The sequence below is a fragment of the Pelobates fuscus genome, chromosome 7 (assembly GCF_036172605.1).
Source record: "Pelobates fuscus isolate aPelFus1 chromosome 7, aPelFus1.pri, whole genome shotgun sequence".
Classification (NCBI taxonomy): domain Eukaryota; kingdom Metazoa; phylum Chordata; class Amphibia; order Anura; family Pelobatidae; genus Pelobates; species Pelobates fuscus.
In genome coordinates this window covers 143,952,594-143,975,545 of record NC_086323.1, presented here as the reverse complement: position 1 = coordinate 143,975,545, position 22,952 = coordinate 143,952,594, and the positions used below count along the sequence as shown (strand labels likewise).

At 42.8% G+C, this 22,952-nt stretch overlaps 1 protein-coding gene across 1 annotated transcript in view; it reads left to right on the top strand.

Moving 5' to 3' along the window:
* The window catches only part of LOC134568288 (SRSF protein kinase 3-like), a 72,244-nt gene that overhangs the window by 26,432 nt on the left and 22,860 nt on the right, over positions 1-22,952 (top strand). The window contains exons 2-4 of the mRNA XM_063426747.1: positions 15,666-15,748; positions 16,190-16,298; positions 21,968-22,055. Of these exons, the coding sequence (XP_063282817.1) occupies positions 15,700-15,748; positions 16,190-16,298; positions 21,968-22,055 (246 nt within the window). The 5' untranslated portion in view covers positions 15,666-15,699. The remainder of the gene's footprint in view (positions 1-15,665; positions 15,749-16,189; positions 16,299-21,967; positions 22,056-22,952) is intronic.

Here is a 22,952-nt window from a genome sequence, read left to right as displayed (position 1 = left end):
ATAGTATTCTCCCCCCCTCCCCTCCCATAGTATTCTCCCCCTCCCCTCCCCTAGTATTCTCCCCCCCTCCCCTTGTGTACTTCCCCCCCTCCCCCCATAGTGTACTTCCCCCCCTCCCATAGTATTCTCCCCCTCCCCTCCCATAGTATTCTCCCCCTCCCCTCCCATAGTATTCTCCCCCTCCCCTCCCATAGTATTCTCCCCCTCCCCTCCCCTAGTATTCTCCCCCCCCTCCCCTAGTATTCTCCCCCCCTCCCCTCGTGTACTTCCCCCCCTCCCCTCCCCCCATAGTGTACTTCCCCCCCTCCCCTCCCCTCCCATAGTGTACTTCCCCCTCCCCTCCCATAGTGTACTTCCCCCTCCCCTCACCTCCCCTAGTGTACTTCCCCCTCCCCTCCCCTAGTATTCTCCCCCCCTCCCCTCCCATAGTATTCTCCCCCCCTCCCCTCCCATAGTATTCTCCCCCCCTCCCCTCCCATAGTATTCTCCCCCCCTCCCCTCCCATAGTATTCTCCCCCTCCCCTCCCATAGTATTCTCCCCCTCCCCTCCCATAGTATTCTCCCCCTCCCCTCCCCTAGTATTCTCCCCCCCTCCCCTAGTATTCTCCCCCCCTCCCCTAGTATTCTCCCCCCCTCCCCTCGTGTACTTCCCCCCCCTCCCCTCTCCCCATAGTGTACTTCCCCCCCTCCCCTCCCCTCCCATAGTGTACTTCCCCCCTCCCCTCCCATAGTGTACTTCCCCCTCCCCTCCCCTCCCATAGTGTACTTCCCCCTCCCCTCCCCTAGTGTACTTCCCCCTCCCCTCCCCTAGTGTACTTCCCCCTCCCCTCCCCTAGTGTACTTCCCCCCCCTCTCCCATAGTGTACTTCCCCCCCCTCTCCCATAGTGTACTTCCCCCCCCCCCCTCCCCTCCCCTCCCCTCCCATAGTGTACTTCCCCCTCCCATAGTGTACTTCCCCTCCCATAATTACTTACCTGTCCTGAAGCGTGGGCCGGCTTCACAGCTTGCACCGCGGTACAGGAACTTTAATTTCATGTTCCGGTTTCCGGCGGGACTGAAAGGAAGTGTGCACAATAGTGTGCACACTTCCTTTCAGTCCCGCCGGAAACCGGGTCCGGCATGTTGCTGACAGAGTGGATGGATTATTGGGAGGGGCTGGGGATGACCCAGCGGTCATGGTCCATGTTGGTACCAATGACAAAGTAAGAGGAAGATGGAAGGTCCTAAAGAATGATTTCAGGGAATTAGGTAGCAAACTCAAGAAAAGGACCTCCAAGGTGGTATTCTCTGAGATATTACCTGTGCCACGTGCTACAGTGGAAAGGCAGCGGGAGATTAGAGAGGTTAATGCGTGGCTGAAGTCTTGGTGCAGGAAGGAGGGTTTTGGGTTTTTAGAGCACTGGGCCGACTTTGCGATTGGGTACAACCTATATAGTAGTGATGGATTGCACCTAAACGGAAGGGGGTCTGCAGTGCTGGGGGATAGGATGGCTAGAAGGTTGGAGGAGATTTTAAACTAGTAGTAGGGGGGGAGGGTCATAGCAATCTACAAAATGGAGATAGGACAGAAAGGAGATGGGCTTTAGAACAGTATAAGGAGGGGGGAGGGGCAAGCTCAGAACAGAGAAGCTATGTAATGTTGGTAATTCACAAAATAAACAAGAGACGCATGATATTAAATGTATGCTTACTAATGCAAGGAGCCTAAATAACAAAATGGGGGAACTAGAGGCATTAGCATACACTAAACAATATGATATAATAGGCATAACTGAAACATGGTGGGATGAGACACATGACTGGGCAGTTAACTTAAATGGGTACACATTATTTAGGAAGGATAGGAAAAACAAGAAGGGTGGTGGGGTATGTTTGTATGTCAACCATGATTTAAAGCCAAATCTTAAGCAAATTGAATGCGATGAGGAAAATGTGGAAGCTTTATGGGTAAATATCTGCTTGGGGGAAAAGAAGGGAAACCAACTATTGGTTGGGATATGTTATAAACCACCTAATGTTAATATTGACGAGGAACAACAGCTGTTTGAGCAAATTGAGAAAGCTGCAAATCTTGGTAACACTTTAATTATTGGAGATTTTAATTACCCAGACATAAATTGGGACATAGGGACTAGTAGCTCAGCAAAGGGAATTAGGTTTTTAAACTTGTTAAATGACAACTTCATGTTACAACTTGTACAAGCACCAACTAGAATGGACGCTTGTCTGGACCTGGTTTTAACAAACAACGTTGATCTTTTGACCAACATTCAAGTAGGTGAGCACTTGGGAAATAGTGATCACAATATAGTGTCCTTTGAAATAAACTCAAAAAAACAAAAGCACATGGGGTATACTAAAACATATAATTTTAAAAAGGCCAATTTCAATAAGATAAGGGAAGCTTTACAATATATTGACTGGCATAAACTCTTTAGTGAAAAGAACACTGAGGATAAATGGATCATCTTCCAACAAATATTAGAAAGGTACATTTCTCAGTATGTACCATTGGGAAATAAGTATAAAAGAAACAAATTAAAACCAATGTGGCTTAGTAGAGAAGTAAAACAAGAGATTAAAAATAAGAAAAGGGCATTTAAAGCATTTAAATCAGACAAATCAGATGCATCTTATAAAAGATATAAGAAAGCAAATAATGCGTGCAAAAAGGCAATTAAACTTGCTAAACTTCAAAATGAAAAAATGATAGCTAAAGAGAGCAAAACCAACCCCAAAGCATTTTTTAAGTACATAAATTCCAAAAAACCCAAAAATGAAAGTATAGGTACACTTAAAACTGAAACGGGGGTGTTAGTTAATGAAGACCAAGAAAAGGCAGGAATTCTAAATAACTATTTCTCCTCTGTATATATTAAAGAAGAACCCATGGCAATAGATGTGCAAATGATTGCTACTAAAAACTTGCAGAATAATTGTAATTGGTTAACTCAAGACAATGTGCTGCAGCAACTAAAGAAAGTTAATATAAACAAAGCTCCAGGGCCTGACGGTATCCATCCACGTGTACTTAAGGAACTAAGTGTAGAAATAAGTGAACCTCTGTTTTTAATCTTTCAAGATTCTTTTCTTTCAGGAAGTGTTCCGGAGGATTGGAGGAAGGCAGATGTGGTTCCTATATTCAAAAAGGGTTCAAAATCCTTGCCTGGAAATTATAGACCTGTGAGCTTAACTTCTGTGGCTGGTAAAATATTTGAAAGGTTATTAAGGGATAATATTCAAGAATTTCTTGAGAAGAATCTGGTTATCAGCAAAAATCAGCACGGTTTTATGAAGCACAGGTCATGTCAAACTAACTTGATTGCGTTCTACGAAGAAGTAAGTAGAAGTATAGATCAGGGTGTTGCAGTGGATGTGATCTATTTGGATTTTGCCAAGGCATTTGATACAGTTCCACACAAAAGATTAGTGTTCAAACTCAAGGAAATCGGTCTCGATGAAAATGCTTGTTCTTGGGTAGAACATTGGCTTAAAAACAGAATACAAAGAGTTGTCGTTAATGGTAAATTTTCAAGCTGGACAGAGGTGGCAAGTGGTGTCCCTCAGGGGTCTGTTCTGGGACCCCTTCTATTTAACATTTTTATAAATGATCTTGAAGACAGCATTGAAAGTCATGTTTCAGTGTTTGCAGATGACACAAAACTTTGTAAAATAATACAATGTGAGCAAGATATTACTTTGCTGCAGAAGGATTTAGATAGACTGGAGGACTGGGCACTCAAATGGCAGATGAAATTTAATGTTGAAAAATGCAAAGTTATGCACTTCGGCGTAAAGAATACACAAGCAACGTATACCCTTAATGGAAGCGAATTAGGGGTAACAACACACGAAAAGGACTTGGGAATTGTTATAGACAACAAACTATGCAACAATGTGCAATGTCAATCAGCAGTGGCCAAGGCCAGTAAGGTATTGTCATGCATGAAAAAGGGCATTCATTCTCGGGACGAGAATATCATTTTGCCTCTCTATAAATCACTGGTAAGACCACATATTGAATATGCTGTGCAATTTTGGGCACCTGTTCTAAAGAAGGATATCATGGCACTAGAAAAAGTGCAGAGGCGGGCTACAAAATTAATAAAAGGAATGGAACATATCAGCTATGAAGAAAGGTTAACAAATTTAAACCTATTTAGTTTAGAAAAACGTCGCCTGAGAGGGGATATGATAACATTATACAAATATATTCGGGGCCAATACAAACCATTGTGTGGAAATCTATTCACAAACCGGACTTTACATAGGACACGAGGCCATGCGTTTAGACTGGAAGAAAGAAGATTTCGTCTAAGGCAAAGGAAAGGTTTTTTTACTGTAAGAACAATCAGGATGTGGAATTCTCTGCCTGAAGAAGTGGTTTTATCAGAGTCCATACAGATGTTCAAACAGCTACTAGATGCATACTTGCAAAGACAGAATATTCAAGGATATAATCTTTCAATGTAGGGTAATAACTGCTTGATTCAAGGATAAATCTGACTGCCATTCTGGGGTCAATAAGGAATTTTTTGTCCTAGCTTGTTGCAAAATTTGTGCTTCAAACTGGGTTTTTTTTTTTTTTTTTTTTTTCTCTTTTGGATCAAAAGCAAAAAACAGGTGTGAGGAAGGCTGAACTTGATGGACGCAAGTCTCTTTTCAGCTATCTAACTATGTAACTATGTAACTATGATGTTCAGGTATAATTGGGACAAGTAAGCCTCCTATAAAACTAAACACCTTGGGGGCGGTGCCTGATAACCAAGATGGCCAGATGTGCCTTTTGCTAGCTCCTGACAATCTGAACCAGAACGACTGAAATACCTAGGCTAATCCAGCGAGACACGATCCTAAGCTACCTGGGGAGTACCACTAAGATGCCCACATACATACCAAGCCTCAATCTGGGTACCCCGATGGAAGCACACAGTGTCTCAGCCTGCGGCCTACTGAAGACGACGGCCCGGCGGGGGGGAGGGAAAGCCGCTGTCCTGACCCCGGGCTCAAGCCTGCCAACGAAGCCCAAGCAGCTCTGCCCCCCGCCTTGGACCGGCAGGGGATATCCCGGTCCCCACTGGGTGCACCCACACCCCCGCAATGTTGTCACGGCAAGCCTGCAAACCTGAGACTGCATGGCCAACTAAGATGGTGGACGCACCGCAACCTCAACAGGCCTGTACAAGTTCTGAAGGCCTGTCATGGCGGGAAACCTTCGATACTAAATTCGAGCAAATATGCCAAGCCTTCTGGCTCCGCCTGCAAAAGGGATCGCACCAGCAATCCCACCTCACTGCCCTAGAGAACCTAGCCACAAAAGGGGCCACTAGACCCAACACCAAGAATGTCTTACGGGAGCTAAACCAAGCCAGACCCCCTCAAATACAGAGGGGCCCCCGACTCACCGCTATCCAGACACAGCAAAGACTGAGGGTAACCCTCCTGGCGGTACCACACCGACCGGACTTCCAGTGTGGCACAGCCAAGCCACGACCAGCTGGGTGTGCGGGATGGATGGAGGGGAGTAGTCGAGCCTTCGGGCCCAGCTCACGGAGCAGCCCGCACCAACGTACTCCCCCTGCAGCTCTGGAGTACCAGGCTGCAACTGCAGCAATTGGACCTCCCTTCAGGTATGAAAGGCTGAAGCCTGCCCGACGCCCTCACACCAGGAAAACACCCCGGCTTGCTACGATCCGACCCCAGCGATGTCCACTGAGCACACCCCGTCCAGCGTCACAGAACAGCCAGCACAAAGGGGAGGGTGAGGAGACAGACGGGAGCCGCCACAACAGCACCAGACCCGGCGACACAACCCGGCTGCCTGTATAACACTCGCTAGGCTGCGGCTCCTTAAGGGACACCCCCACGCCAACAGCTCGCACCCTCTGAAGGCCTCTCTGCAACCAGCTCCCCAGCCGGCTACATGACAAGGGACCTGGAAACAACGTACCGTGGACTGTTATCAAGCTCCGGGTAGGCGAAAATGCTACCCCCGCACTGAGGGTTGGGCCATCTTATCTAATTTAAGATACCCATGCCTTTACAATGTGGTCACATACCCAGTGGTCTTTATTATTTTGATCATCAACGACTCGCTAGCAACTTGTCACTTGATGTAGCCTAACCTGTTTAAACAACTTGTATTATCTTTAACCACTTATCAGTATGCATATACTACACAGACGCATGTTCAAAGATGACTAGGCTCTATGTTTCGATACATGAGCTTTTAACTCTTATGAGGCCAGTAGACCATAAGCACATAGCAGAAGCACCTAATAAGTACATCAGCGGACAGGTACACAAACGAGACACTTCATCACAACACAGCCTAGACATGAATCATGATAATTTCATTAGATGTATGCAGTATGATAAGTTTAGGACAAAGTTATACCCTCTTGAACCATATACTCTAACAAAAATGTGCAGTATCCTCAAATGCCAACAAATGTTTTCATATGTTTACTGCTTGAATTCGCAATTGCTATTGTGGCATTGCAAATGTACATGTCTAATCCATGCACAAATAAAATAAAAAAAACTTAAAAAAAAAAAAACTACACACATTAGAAATCCCTCCCCTTTTAGGCTTATAAATTGGAATTACCTCAGAAATCGAGCAGTCATACAAAAGAATACAACACAACCAATTACAAGGTAAAATATCAAAATTTATTCAAGAAAGGTGGGCATATTTGTACTGTCGTTGATATGGAAAAATGATTTACGGTAAGTAAATTCTGTTTTACCTGTGTACAGCAGCAGTACGTGAGGGAAATAGCAAGACACACCCTGAAGGGTGGTAGTTAATACCTTAAAGCTTCCACTGAGCCTGAAATGTCTAGCCCATGAATAGGCAACCTTCGGCACTCCAGATGTTTTGGACTCAGGGACGGCATTGGGCTTTTAGGCGCCCTGTGCGTAAAATCTTCCAAAAAAGTTGCATTATGGGGGATGCAGTACACAACATCTGCAGTGCCGAAGGTTGCCTATCCCTGGTCTAGCCTGTTCTATGAAAGTATGAAAAGAGGACCAGGTGGAAGCCTTGCAGATATTCTCTGGAGATTACATTGCTCTTTTGGCCCATGAAATTGAAATTGCTGAGGGAAAAATAAGCGATCTGAATGGCCTCAGTAATCCAGCAATCGAATCCCTGCATGCTTAAAGACCCTTCTGCACAAGGATCACCCTCAGGCAGAGAACTGGCTGCAATTTGACCAAAATGACATGATTGCTATGACAGAGGACCAGTCTTTTTAAATGTTTCTGCAGGAACCCTTGGAATCCTCACAACTGGGCAAAAAATGTAGTCCATTTAAAATGCCGACTTCACCTTGAATCCATCTAGGATATCCAGATTGCCTTGTTTGTAAAGAGAAACAAATTTTTAAACTATTCGATTGAGTCTTGTGGCCATTAGACATACTTTTGATCTTTTTTTGAAATTTTCAAACAGTTTGTTGAGAACCCGTTTGTTTCCAGCGGTGTCTACAGAGATTGTCTGCCAAATTTTCTATAACCTTTACATGAATGTCTGAGATTACAGAGAAATAGTTTTCTGCCCATGATATTGCATAAGTCTGCAAGAGATTGGTTCATTGTTCCTCCCTGCTTATTCATGTAAATGACATTGGTGAGATTGTTGGACTGAATCTGCATGGCCTGATTTTTTTAATTATATTTTTTGCAATATATTTCTTTGAAATTTGATGACTTGAGGACCAAATTCCTTCAACCATTAAAGAAATCATGCGAGCACCACATTCTGTTCCGGAAGCATCTATAGTGATTCTTACCCATGCTGGTTGTGCAAAAGAAAGACCATAATGAATGAATATTGAGGTTTTTTTACCAACTGAGGTCTTTTAACCCCTTAAGGACACATGACATGTGTGACATGTCATGATTCCCTTTTATTCCAGAAGTTTGATCCTTAAGGGGTTAAGGTGTGTTCTGAGATACAAAATTCTGTGTCCCGATTATCTAGATTCCTGGTCCAGCAACGTATAAATAAGTGTTCTTGAATAGCAAGACCACTTAATAATAATAATAATAATATATATGTGCATAGCAAGATCACTTAATGTTATCTCACATATATTATTCTTATTATTATAGCCAAATTTACCACCCTAACTCCTCCCACAGTTTTTACACTACATAGACAGTAATATTCCGAAACGTGCACATTGTAACCGATTGGATTGCTATTACTTTGTGGAACGTTTCGCCAAATGGTTCACGGAATATAGTCGTTTTTGTAGCGAAATTGGTCCCATAGGAATGAATGGCAAAATGTTCAAAACTAGAGTGGGAGCTGGCAAAAGCTGAAAAATCAGGACATGATTTCTAAACTGCCACCAATCCCTCATTTTCAAACCCACCTACACAAATCTTATATCAAAACATTCAGCTATCCCTGCTGCCACTAACCATGTCCACGGCTAAGCCATAGTCCTGATAGTTTTCACAATATGACCATTTGTTTGCAACTCATGCCGTCCATTGGCATTCATTGAAACTCCACTCTGCAAAGCTCACATTTGAAGGGCAATTTCTAAACTGCGACTGTGCCTTCATTGTTAATATCTTAGAGACATACTATGCATCAAAATGTAGGTCTGGGTCTTGTGATTCTCACAATATAAAGCTCTTCGCTGTAGGATTTATAGTTTTTAAACTATGACCGTTTGAAGATGGCAACCGCCAAAATACTCTGACCTGTGCCAGGCTGGAGCAGCAAGTGATGTCATAGACAGGGCCTTTTGTACACCTGCTAATGTTTTTATAACTGTATGTTTTAATGTAACTGTGAAGCACTTTGGGCAACAACGTTGCAATTAAATGTGCTATATAAATAAATAACAGTTACTCCGCCCACTCTAGTTGTAGACTACTGGTGGAGGCAAGAACACTTCACACAATTTCCCCAGAAATTGTAGCTTTTCAAGTTTCTCCTTGTAAGGACCTGTTGTAAACCTTCGCCCATTTTACTACTGGAATTGTGGAAGTGAGTAGTCCCAACAAGCTCAATGCCTGTTCAATGGAACTTAGTGGGTCTTTTTGAATGATGGAAATAGCTTTGTTGATCCTTAGCCTTTTTTGAGTCTAGACCGAGATATAAGAAACCTTTCCCCAGTTTGAGTCAACCATGTTCCTCGAGTGTTGTCAGAGTAATCTTTAGATAATCCTGTAACTGGAAAAACATTTTTGCATTGATGAACCAATCGGACAGATATGGAACTATAAAGAATAAAAATCCTTTTTCTTTTAAAAGTGCCACAACAAGTGGAACAATCTTTGTAAAGATCCTAGGGCAGTAGTGAAGCAATAGGGAAGCCACAAATTGAAAATATGAAACTTTTTAGCCCTTTCTTATGTCAAATACTGGGAATCTTTAGGATGTCTGGGATGTGGAGATGTGCATCCTTCAGATATAAAGTTTCCATAATGATATTCTGCTTGCAACATATGGGTTACTGACAGGATGGTTTTCATTCTAAAGGTTGGTGATGAATACAGTTGGAATGGGTCTGAAGGATTTGTCTGTTTTTTTTTTTTATACACCTTGGAATTTTCAAGCTTTTGGGACTTTTTCTATTACCACTTTCTGAAACAATTTGAGGGTTTCTGAAAGCAAAGCATCTTCTTTTGACATGCGTAAGTGAAGAAGAGGCATTGGTCTTGAGAGAAATCCGATTTTGTATCCATGCAGAATGACATTTGGAATCCAAGGGTTGTCTGAGGTCTGAATAAATTTTTCTGCAAAATGCCTCAGTCGTCCACCTAAATTCTGGCGTCAGAATTTTCTGGATTTATTAAATCTGGAGGTAGAACCCTTTTCCTGGGTTTGTAATTGTTAGATTTATGAAAAGGCTGGTTCTTTTCTTCTCTGTAATTATATCTACTTTGGTTATAGGGCTGAAAACGTTTGTCCCATTTAAAACTCTTTTCCTGAGGGAGTGCTTTTTGTATCTGAAATTTGTTTTATCAGATCATCTAGCTCAGTGTTCCCCAACCCCCGGGCCGCGGACCGGTACCGGTCCGTGGATCAAACGGTACCGGGCCGCCCAGGGGTGTGCGAGCCTGCCGGCTAATGCAGGGCTGGCTTTGCCCAAGTGCCAGCCCTGCAATGTGCCTGCGGACCGGAGGGGAGATCAGAGATCTCCCTCCCCGGTCTGCAGGCACATTGCTGACAGCCGGCAGGGGAGGGAGTGAGAGAGGACCCGGGAGCTCTTACCTGCAGCTCCTCCGGGTCCTCCTCTCGCGAGATTTGGAGCGTTGCCGCGGTAACCACGGCAACGCTCCAAATCTCGCGAGAGTGAACTCTAGCCCTGTAACTGGGCTAGAGTTCACCTCACCACCACCGGACCACCAGGGAATCCCCACCGGACCACCAGGGACTAAGAAATGTCCCCCCTCCTCCCAGTAAAGGTAAGAAGGGAGGGGGGACATCAATATATTATTTTTAATTAAATAAATAAAAAAAAAGCCTCCCTACCCTCCTTACTCCCCATACACACACTGCCCCCATACACACACTGCCCCACAAACACTGCCCCATACACACACTGCCCCACACACACACTACACACACTGCCCCACAAACACTCCCCCATACACACACTACACACACTGCCCCCAAACACTGCCCCATACACACACTGCAAACACTGCCCCCATACACACACTACACACACTGCCCCACAAACACTGCCCCATACACACACTACACACACTGCCCCATACACACACTACACACACTGCCCCGCAAACACTGCCCCCCATAGACACACCGCCCCCATACACACACTGCCCCACAAACACTGCCCCATACACACACTACACACACTGCCCCACAAACACTACACACACTGCCCCACAAACACTCCCCCATACACACACTACACACACTACACACACTGCCCCCATACACACACTGCCCCACAAACACTCCCCCATACACACACTGCCCCATACACACACTACACACACTGCCCCCAAACACTGCCCCATACACACACTGCAAACACTGCCCCCATACACACACTACACACACTGCCCCACAAACACTGCCCCATACACACACTACACACACTGCCCCATACACACACTACACACACTGCCCCCCATAGACACACCGCCCCAAACACACACACACTGCAACTCTCACACACACTGCCACCCTCACATACACACTGCACCGCTCACACACACATACACACAATTTTGAGTCTGTCTTTATGTGACTGTGTTTGTGATTTTCTGACTATGTATGTGTCTGTGTGTTTTTTTAATATATGTGACTGTTTTTTTTTTTTGTCTTATTAAATCAAAACAAGCGGGCCACGGAAAAATTATCAAATGTTTACCGGTCCGCGGCGATAAAAAGGTTGGGGAGCACTGATCTAGCTGAACACAATACCTTTTTCACATTCGAACGGAAGCTCACGCAATGCTGACTTAGAGGCAGTATTAGCAGTCCAGGATTCTAACTGGACAGCTCTATGGGCCATAGACGAGAGTCCCATGTTCTTGCTTAATGATTCATCTGTCATCTCACACAGATATTCATTAGCTAACCTTATATTTTTAAATAGTTTTGCAGGCTCTTCATTACTTGACCTGTGAGACATCCTTTCAGTTCTTGAATCCACACACTTTGGGCTCTAGTAACTATTGAGCCTGAAATGGCAACTTTGCTAAGGAAGGCAGATGCTTGAAAAATGCGCCTGCAAGAGGTTTCTGCTCTTTTATGCATTTGGTCTGTTAATCCAGCCGTTTCTCCAATGGGTAGTGTGGTCTTTTTAGAAAGCTGTGTAATTTGAATATCAGTAATAATATATTAGTATCGCAAAAAAGTATAGGCAGACATTTTATGAATTGATAAAAATAACGTATGGTTGCCTGCGCAGAGGCGTATAAGTCAGAACAAACAAGCAAGGAAGTAAATTGGGTACATATAGACTTTGCAAGATTTAATATATCAAGGGTATTCAACTGGCATGGTATTGCATTGTGCAGGCTTTATATTCATCTGAGCAATACCTAATCTTATGAGACTCATATTGCATAGAGGTTATATCGGCCTGGTAGCCTGGGTCAACTCACTAAATCTTGCGTGGGTGCAGTACAACAGTGCCTTATTAAGTCTAAACAGATATGGCAGAAGAGTTTTTACTAGGATCAACAAAGAGCTCCATATTTTATTGCGCGGTTAAGTTATGTCTAACTAAGCATGCAGTGGCGCTTTTAGCACGTGTAGCCTTATATGTAGTTAAGTAAGCAGTGCCTTTCTAATGTATGTGTGCAAATGCACTTTTAAGTGGAGTGATCATACTATATTGCGCGGTCTGACCTAGGCTGTAGTTAACGGTGCGGTACTAGCATTGAAATATATAAACAGACACAGTACATAGAATGCAGTAGTAGCGCCTAGTAAGTTATGTCAGTAACATGCGAAAGTAACGTTTGTGTGAGAAACTAAATGCAATAATAGGAATAATAGTCAAACATCAGACTTAAAATGAAACGTTGCTGCGTGGTCTGAAGCATTTTTATCCATAATGCTTTGCAAGTCGCTGCTACGGTGTAGTCCTCAGGTCTCCGAGCCTCTGCCCGTTCACCCCACACCAGCCCCCGCCCACAGGCCTGGGTCCTCCGCGGTGCCGTGGGCACTCAGGGGCAGAGATTGTCCACTAGACCCCACCACAAAGTCCGTGGCCCTCCCGCCCCCTGCACCTCCCCAGCGTCACATTGTGCCCTTTAGGGCAAGCACCCCCATGTCTCTCCCACTGCCGGCCTCACTCTTGAAGCTGGTACACAGTCCCCTCGGCCACCGGTCCGCACACTCCCGCCTCACAAAGCTTGCGGCAGTGGGGACATTGATCTCCGGGGACCCCCATACCCAGAGATCGGGGTACTCACTGCTCCAGCTGGCGTGAAGGCAGTGTGGAGATTCCGTCCAGCGCTTGAAACCATCTTGGCCTGCCCGAGCTGTCCATGACGGTCCTCCTTATTATGTACTGCTGAGGCATTCTGAGCGGTCTGCTGGCTTGCTGTTCATCAGTCAGGGTGCTTTTACATATTGGTATTTCTTTTTCTCAGTTTTAACGTCCATTACAGCTGGCAGGCCGTCTCTCTCTTTGCCATTGCCAGTTTAGGTAGTCGGCATAGCGCCCACGTGGGGGCTCCCGCTGTGGCGCCTGTCGCCACCATGTGGCAGGGGTATCCCCTGCTGGCCAATGGGAGGGAGATGGGGCCATGCCCCGGGCCGAGGCTCTCCCCACGCCAGGAATGCTTGCCTTGCGGCGGGTTGTCTCTGTGTTGCACCGTTTCACAGCGTCATGCTGCAGGTAGTGGCGGCCAATGCTCAGAGGCTTGCATGTAGGCCGGACTCGGTCCTCTCTGCCCGCCCGTCAAGCGGCGGCAAGCTTCATGCGGGTATCAGTTGAGTGCCAAAGCTTTCCCCCTTTCAGGGCTGGTGAGATAATCTATTTTAAACAGTATTGGGCCGTATTTAATACTGTTTTAGGCGGTTAAACGCTGGAGCCCAGAGTGTGGGGGGGGGGATTGGGGGGGCTAGTGGTTTTCAAATTTGTTCTAATGTTTCTGTTTCTCCTCTAATGTAACGTGTGCCCTGGACTGAATTGGATTGTGAAATTAATTCCAAAATGCTTAACCCCTTCCTGACGTATGGACGTGCTATGCCATCCTGCAAAATGAGGGCTTCAACAACATTAGGATGGCATAGCATGCCCTAATGATCTGGCCCTCCCTCCGGACTGAATCATGTGTCATGTGATCGGAGTTCTATTATAATCATTAAATTATATAATGTACATCAAAATTAGAATGCACCAACAAAGCCCTATATTGGACTCTCTAACTTTCCAAAACCCCAGAAAATCTGTACATGGTGGGCATCTTTGTACTCCTGTCCTATTGTATTTTACACCCTACCTCCTATAGACTGTAAGCTCATTTGAGCAGGGTCCTCTTCAACTATCGTTCCTGTAAGTTTTCTTTGTAATTGTCCTACTTATAGTTAAATCCCCCCTCTAATAATATTGTAACGCTACAGAATCTGTTGGTGCTATATAAACGGCGATAATAATAATAATAAAAATACTCATGGGACATCGCAGCATACACATATGTCTGTTTTATTGCAGTAAAACCAAACAGTATTATGACATTCACAATTAAAAGCCATGCAGAACCTGCAAAATAAAATGTCTTAATTTCTCACACTTTGTAGATTGTATTCATATCAGTTACGATTCATATATAATTATTTAATGTGAAATGAAAGTCCTATTTCTACTAAATAAAATGATGTATAATAAGTGTGAGTGCACTTAACATGAAAGAGGTAAAATGTGGTTTAACTGACATATAGCTCAAGTTTCAGGTTTTTTTTTTGGCTCAGAACTTGGGCTGTTGTCTCTGTCCTTAAGGGGTTAATAAACCTTCAGAATTAAACAGAGCACAGCATGGACACAAGTTACAGGTCATTTTCATGGTTCATTTAGTGGTGTGTTTTCCAGAAAAAGTTAACTGTTGCCCTTTAAAGCTTTCTGTTTTCTATGTATTGACCCTTGGATGGGTTATTACTAAGTCCTCTAATCATGCAGCTTATAATAAGTCCCAATAGTATTCCTGTTCATCTTCACACTGTTGCAATGAGCAGATGGTATAATTCTCTGCTCGCAATTAGTCATCTTGCCTCTAGCACTGGATACAGAGGAGAGTGAGGTAAGACAGAACAATGGGGTTGTTCTACAAATCAGATCATACCTGCAGTGCTCCTCAACGCTTTCCTGAAGGCACACCTAACAGTCCAGGATCTAGGAATTACCCGGGTATGTCTAAAATGTTTAAAAAAACTAAAAACACCTTAGACTCTAAGGTGTGTTTTTTTTTTTCTTTTTCTTAACACGTGTCCAAGGTAATCCCTAGATCCTGGACTCTTAGGTGTGCCTTGAGGAGAGGGTTGAGGAGCACTGATACCTGCTTCTACATGACAATGGCTTGAGTGCTAAGGAACCTGGAGTATCTGTCTTCTCTCTCAGGAGTAACAACATTGCAACAACAGATAGGGTTCATGACTAAACTGGGAACTGGCAGTGAATTTGAAATTTTAGGCCAAGATACCCGAGCTGGAAACATCTCTGAGTGGGAGAATATTTTCCAATTGCATATTTTGATAAACTTTGCAGTTCACTGGTTTATTCTTCATAATTATCTGATCGATGAATAGTCCATCTGAATATGGAGCTAAACTGGTGACATTTTCAATCTCTGTTAATTTGGCCTAAATTTTGCAATATGGTTTTCCGTTTGCCACAATTTAGTGTTTAGTGAATAAATCTCTAAATGCAAGTTTCATACAATCAGGGCTTTACAGCTGGGATCGGTTTCAACTCTAGAAGGACTCGGTTTGGCACCACTACTCGCTCGATTAGCACTCTCCTTAATTTAACATCTGTGCTTGTCAGAGCCAGATGGTAATGCCAGACCATCCTGCAGTCTTGGCACATTTCAGGGTTGTCAAGGACCCGAGCGCTGGGTGAAAGGCTTTGTGAGGACATGGAGAGGCTGCACAGAGATGCTTAACTCTGTATATGAGTAGTAACTAATTCTACCCGCTTCATTGCAGAATTCCCAGGGTAGATCCACACAAATAATCTGCTATGACCAATCACCAGGAATGGAAGGAAAACCCTGCAGAATATTGCCCAGGTATGACACATCTGAATGGTGGTTCTGTCTAGTATGAGACAAATCTGTCTGGTGTTACTCATTGATACTGCCTAGTAAGAGGCATACCGTAATTGTTCGACGTTGCTCATTCATACTGCAGGATAATAAAACAGGTCAGTCTGATGTTACTCTTTAATACAACTCATTAAATGAGTGATCTGATGTTGAATTCAACTAAGTAGAAACAAAGTCAGTCTAAGTTAACTGCTGATAATGCCCAGATAAGGCACAAGTCATTCATTCTATTAGGTAACAAACAGGCCCAATACAGTCAAGTAAAAGACAGGTTAGTCTATTGCAATACTGCAATGGTAAGAGGCAAGTCAATCTAGTGTTACTTATTATTGGTGTAAAACAGGATAAGTAGGTAAGAGACAGATCAGTCTGGAATTTTGGGTTAATTTCTACACTTTTTATTAGGTGGTTACCATCCAGTGCAAATCGGCGAGGTGCTCAACAGAAGATACCAAGTCATCAACAAGGTTGGATGGGGTTATTTTTCTACCGTTTGGCTGTGCCATGATGTGCAGTAAGTATCCTCCACTTAAGGTATGTCTCTAAATAATACTAAAGGTAGACTCCTACAGGGCTGTCTTTCATACAGATTGGATCCTGAGCAAGCATTTACTTGGTCCCCCTGAACCCTGCACCCACAGATATACAAAATGACAAATTCAGATACACAGAATGACACTTATACAGATACAAACACTGGCACACACAGATACCCTGGGGAAGACACTAAAACATGCAGATACACAGGCACACATACAGACACACATGCTGATACACGTATATATGCAGACAGACAGGTACACATATAAACACAAATATAGATACACAGACACATAGATGTACATACAGATACACAGGCACACACTCAGGGCCGCCACCAGAAATTTTGGGGCCCCTAACTCTGCTCAGGGTCTGGGGCCCGCCTCCAAATACCGCCCACAGGAATACACACACACAAACACACACACTGATACAAAAGGACACAGATACATACTAACAGACACACATACTGAAACAGACATACACGCATACAGGCATACATACTGACACACATACTGAGACATACACACAGGCATACATAGTGACAGACAGACACATACTAACACGAATACAGACACACATGCATGAGGACATAAAGACACATACATACAGACACCGACATACATACATTCATACATACTGACAGACATGCAGACAGTGACATCCATACACAGACATACATTCATAATGGCATACAGACATACACAGACATACATTCATAATGGCATACAGACATACACAGACATACATTCATAATGGCAGACAGACAGACATACTGACAGACATACATGCATACAGACATCCATACACACATACACACAGACATACGTTCATAATGATATGCAGACAACATTCATACAGACATACATATATAATGACATACAGACATACATACATCCATAGATGTATAGACATACATACACACATACAGACATACATACAGACAGACATACATGCATGCAGTCAGACATACATAGACATACACACAGATATACATGCATACAGACATACACATACAGACATACACATACAGACAGACAGACATACACATACAGACAGACAGACATAGACATGCATACAGACATACATAGACATGCATACAGACAGACATACATACATGCATACAGACATAGACATACATGCATGCATGCATGCATACATACAGACACACACACACACACACACACACACAGAGCTCATTTTCCAGCCACCCTCCTATCTCTTACCTTTTCTTTGCAGGCTCCCTCTTCACTGCCTGGCTCTCCCTCTTCACTGGTGTGCGCTCTCCTCCAGCACGGAGTGAGCTTTTTTTTTTTTTTTTTTTTTTTTTAAAGGGGCCCTGTCGCGCTATACCATGGCCACAGCGCTGACCGGGCCCCTGAAGATATAGGGCCCATCGGATGGCCCTAAGTGTGTGGGCCACCCGATGGGCCCCACACGTGGGGCACGGGCGGCTGGGCCCCCCAGGCCCATGACAACCGTTATGGTTGTCACCCCCTGATGGCGGCCCTGCACACACTCCTATATTATGCATCTGCAAATCTAGACCCCCAACCATAAGGATGGTTATAAATGTTGAGTTCCTGAGTATTTTGTGGACATGGCTCAGATACTCACATAAACGGAGCCCTAGGCTGGCTCCTAAGTAACAAGTTATCAGGCCAAGTACGGTATACACCTGAGCCACTTTATGCCCAGCAGTACATATCCTGGTGACCATCTGCACTTTTAGGCTGTAGGGTTTCTTGCAAGATTTCCCAGTATATTGTATTGGTGACATATGGCACAGCATATTTTTTTTTCTCTGTGTATCATGCAATCAATCCTAATTAATGGTCTAAAATGTCCATTAATTCCAGCTATTGCGCATGCCAGTTGGCACTTAGCAAACAAATGAAAAATATATCTTGCTTATTATCATGTTTTGTTCATGAGGGGTCATTGTATTTAGCAACCTAATATTAAACGAAAAGCATGGAGTTTTAGTTTTGTGATACGTAGAAAGAGAACATGTAGAAACTGATTGACCACTGGTCACACGGTTACAAGAAAAGTGACAAATAGAAAACAAAACAAGATAGCGAGAAACAAACCAAAGCACTGAATCCTAAAAGGAAAGTGCCGGTCTGTACTCACAGTCCTGTGTACCGCGCGGAGACTCCAGGGGTCTCCTGGGGCTTAACCCCTGTATTAGTAAGAAACAAGAAAGGAGAAAGATGCTACAAAGGTCTCAATACGAAACAAAGTATGAGACCCTCTGCATCATCTGGATATAAATGTAGCCATGTAGGGGTGAAAAAAAGTATATAAATGTGTACTAAAAAAAGCCCTAACAATGCATGAGGTCATTAAGACCAAAAAAATAAATAAAGTATGTACAAATAACTAATGCCACTATCTCTCCAAGGTAAGGACTGAAGAAAAAACACTGCTAAATAAGTAAAGGGAATGATACTACTGGAATAAAGCTTTATTAAAGAGCAGGCTAAGAAATGAGTATCAATCCCAGCAGTGACCCCTATATATCAAATCAAACCTTATCCAAGAGACTGGCTGGAACCATAGGAAGTATTAAGACTCCAAATACAATTATGCAGAGTATAGAGAGACCCACTATGTAGCCCTCCAAATGGGTTAATGATAAGAGATAGGGTCCCTAGATACAGAGACAGTCTATGGATCCTAATAGCCAAAGTCAAAACATTAATAGATAGAAAAGGGAGGAGGAGTATGAAATAAGGAAGTCAGTTCAAAATAAACTGATGGTATAAATTATCAAGCCTCTCTCCCTATAAAACTATCTAGACAGGTATAGTGGTAGAGAAATGTAATACAAAAGATACAGAGTATTTCAAATCATCTTTGAGCTAAAAAGTGCATGGATCAAAGATTGTCCGATAGCCATATTTGAAAAAAGAAGAACGCCCGACGCGTGTTTCAGGTTCTTTGTATGCTGCACCTTCGTCAGGGGCCAACATAGTAATGATCAGACCTCACTTACATATGTTTGGCGCCAAAATGACTGAATACCATTAGCCAATCATGTCCGTAGATCGGGGCGACTCCAGATGATGCTGCTGTAGAGAGTCACGTGGTCCACTGATGACGAGCGAGTTGTACGTCAGTATCCCACGTGGTCACAACCTAAAGGTATCTAATTGGTTCTATTCCGATATGTGCTGAAACCGACTCCCCATAGAGGCGGGGTTATTCGTGCCCTCGTATGAAGCATGTTACAACGTCCAGCCTCTATGGGCGTGATTAGACGTCTATTCACTGGCGAACTCAGAATAGTATCCTATGAAGTCAAACTCCTATAACTTTCAGGCAGCATAACTGAAATGCCTAGACTAAAATCATGTGGCAAAAAAAATACAGCGGCCATAAAAAATGTACATGATAGCCGTGTTAAGGCTGTTATGCCTTAGGGGGCTGGTAAATTGAGTACATATAGACACTTTCAAATAGAGTTTAATATTAAAGTGGGAAAGTTCAAGAATTAACTATATGTATCAAAGCTAGCCATGCAGTAACATGTATCCCATATAGTAAAAAGAGATACTGTGTGGATATAAACCATGTATCTTAAGTTATATTGTAAGGGTCATCTCCAAAGTATTGGTGAGGCAGCCAGACATCCCAATACAGGTATCACAGTCATATTGTGAAAAGTGTAGATAATAATAATAAAAAAATAATAATAATAAATAATAAGTAGTATTATTAGGTGATAAGTAGACAGATATATACTGTATAGATAATAATCATAACCTACTAGTGCTAAATAACAGTGTTAAGTGTATCAGGCATATATACATATTTACAGATTTGTCAGTAATTTTGTGATCCAGCCTATATATGGAATTGGTCGATTAATCCGATATAAAGGACGTGTATGAGAAGCCCTCATTGAGACCAAGGGGTGAGAGTGTTTTACGTTTGTAGATCCAGAAACTCTCTCTTTGTAAGAGCTTATTATCTAGATCCCCCACCCCTTGGTCCCAATGTAACCTTTTCTATACCACATAATCTAATCCCATCAGGAGATCCACTGTGATGTAGTTTAAGATGTTTCGAGATCGGTGTCTCAATCAGTCTTCTCGGGTTCACTGAATTCACATGTTCTCTTATTCTTAGTTTAAACATACGGGATGTTTTCCCAACATACAGTTTCTTGCAGGGATACATGTTACTGCATGGCTAGCTTTGATACATATAGTTAATTCTTGAACTTTCCCACTTTAATATTAAACTCTATTTGAAAGTGTCTATATGTACTCAATTTACCAGCCCCCTGAGGCATAACAGCCTTAACACGGCTATCATGTACATTTTTTATGGCCACTGTATTTTTATGCCACATGATTTTAATCTAGGCATTTCAGTTATGCTGCCTGAAAGTTATAGGAGTTTGACTTCATAGGATACTATTCTGAGTTCGCCAGTGAATAGACGTCTAATCACGCCCATAGAGGCTGGACGTTGTAACATGCTTCATATGAGGGCACGAATAACCCCGCCTCTATGGGGAGTCGATTTCAGCACATATCGGAATAGAACCAATTAGATACCTTTAGGTTGTGACCACGTGGAATACTGGCGTACAACTCGCTCGTCATCACCGGACCACGTGACTCTCTACAGCAGCATCACCTGGAGTCGCCCCGATCTACGGACATGATTTGCTAATGGTATTCAGTAATTTTGGCGCCCAACATATGTAAGTGAGGTCTGATCATTACTATGTTGGCCCCTGACGAAGGTGCAGCATACAAAGCACCTGAAACGCGCGTCGGGCGTTCTTCTTTTTTCTATTTTCAAATATGGCTATCGGACAATCTTTGATCCATTCACTTTTTAGCTCAAATATGATTTGAAATACTCTGTATCTTTTGTATTACATTTCTCTACCACTATACCTGTCTAGATAGTTTTATAGGGAGAGAGGCTTGATAATTTATACCATCAGTTTATTTTGAACTGACTTCCTTATTTCATACTCCTCCTCCCTTTTCTATCTATTAATGTTTTGACTTTGGCTATTAGGATCCATAGACTGTCTCTGTATCTAGGGACCCTATCTCTTATCATTAACCCATTTGGAGGGCTACATAGTGGGTCTCTCTATACTCTGCATAATTGTATTTGGAGTCTTAATACTTCCTATGGTTCCAGCCAGTCTCTTGGATAAGGTTTGATTTGATATATAGGGGTCACTGCTGGGATTGATACTCATTTCTAAGCCTGCTCTTTAATAAAGCTTTATTCCAGTTGTATCATTCCCTTTACTTATTTAGCAGTGGTTTTTCTTCTTGTCCTTACCTTGGAGAGATAGTGGTATTAGTTATTTGTACATAATTTATTTTTTGGGGTCTTTATGACCTCATGAGTTGTTAGGGCTTTTTTAAGTAAACATTTATATACTTTTTTTCACCCCTACATGGCTACATTTATATCCAAGTGATGCAGAGGGTCTCATACTTTGTTTCGGATTGAGACCTTTGTAGCATCTTTCTCCTTTCTTGTTTCTTACAAGAAAAGTGATACATTCTTTTTTTTTTTTTTTACTTAATTTATTTACTTCTTACTCTTTAAATTGTTGTCCTTTGATCTATAGTTTTTTTGTTTGTTTGTCATTTCCAGAAAGAACAAGAATCTCGCTGTGAAAATATGTAAAAGTCAGAGAAAATTTAGTGATACAGCCCTTGATGAGATCTCACTGCTAAAATGTGTAATGATGTTCTACATTCTGCATCACTGGATTTTGTTTTGTTTCTCTTATGTTTCTTGAACATTTTATTCTGGATTGAAAATGTCATAAATATTATCTTTATATTATCCAGGGCTGCCATCAGAAATCACAGGCACCCTCACAAAATCATTGTGCACATCATCTGGCAGACAAATGCCCATTCTAAGACCTATGCACATGCAAACAAGCTCTCCCAATCACACGCAGATGCACATTACCAGCTACAAATACCAAATATATATTCTACATATATAATAAACACAGCAATAACAACATTCCCACACAAGCACAGATATTCTTTTGCAGGTACACACATGCTGCGAGACACATACTGCCAGACACACACAAAGATTCATATACAATAACACACTGCTACACACACAAATACATACTGCAACACACCAGCTCCTCAACCAGCATTAATGGATTCCAATTGGGTCCATGTCCTGGCCGACCATCAAGCCATTAACCCCTGAGCAGAGTATGTGTTAATGGCCCGATGACAGCCCAGACATTACTTATTGTTTTACCATCTTTAATAAAGGAAATTATAATGCAATACCAAGTAATCTAATTATATTTGCCCTTGCCCCCAGCTTTTTCCGTAATCACGAGTTTACTTTTCTGAAGAATATGCATAAATTAAAAAAATAAAGTTGGTGGGGGAAGCCATTTTGCTTTTCTAGCAGGTTGCCTTTCAGAACAATTGAGTAGCAATATCACAAGAAATAAACACATAGTATTGATAATTACATCTATTAAAAAAACTATACCAAAATAGCAGATCTGGACAAATTCTTCTACTCAGCCATAGTCACAGCTTGTCTTCTGAAGAACAAAAGTTGCCATTTGGATTTCAGTTCACTACGGTTTGGA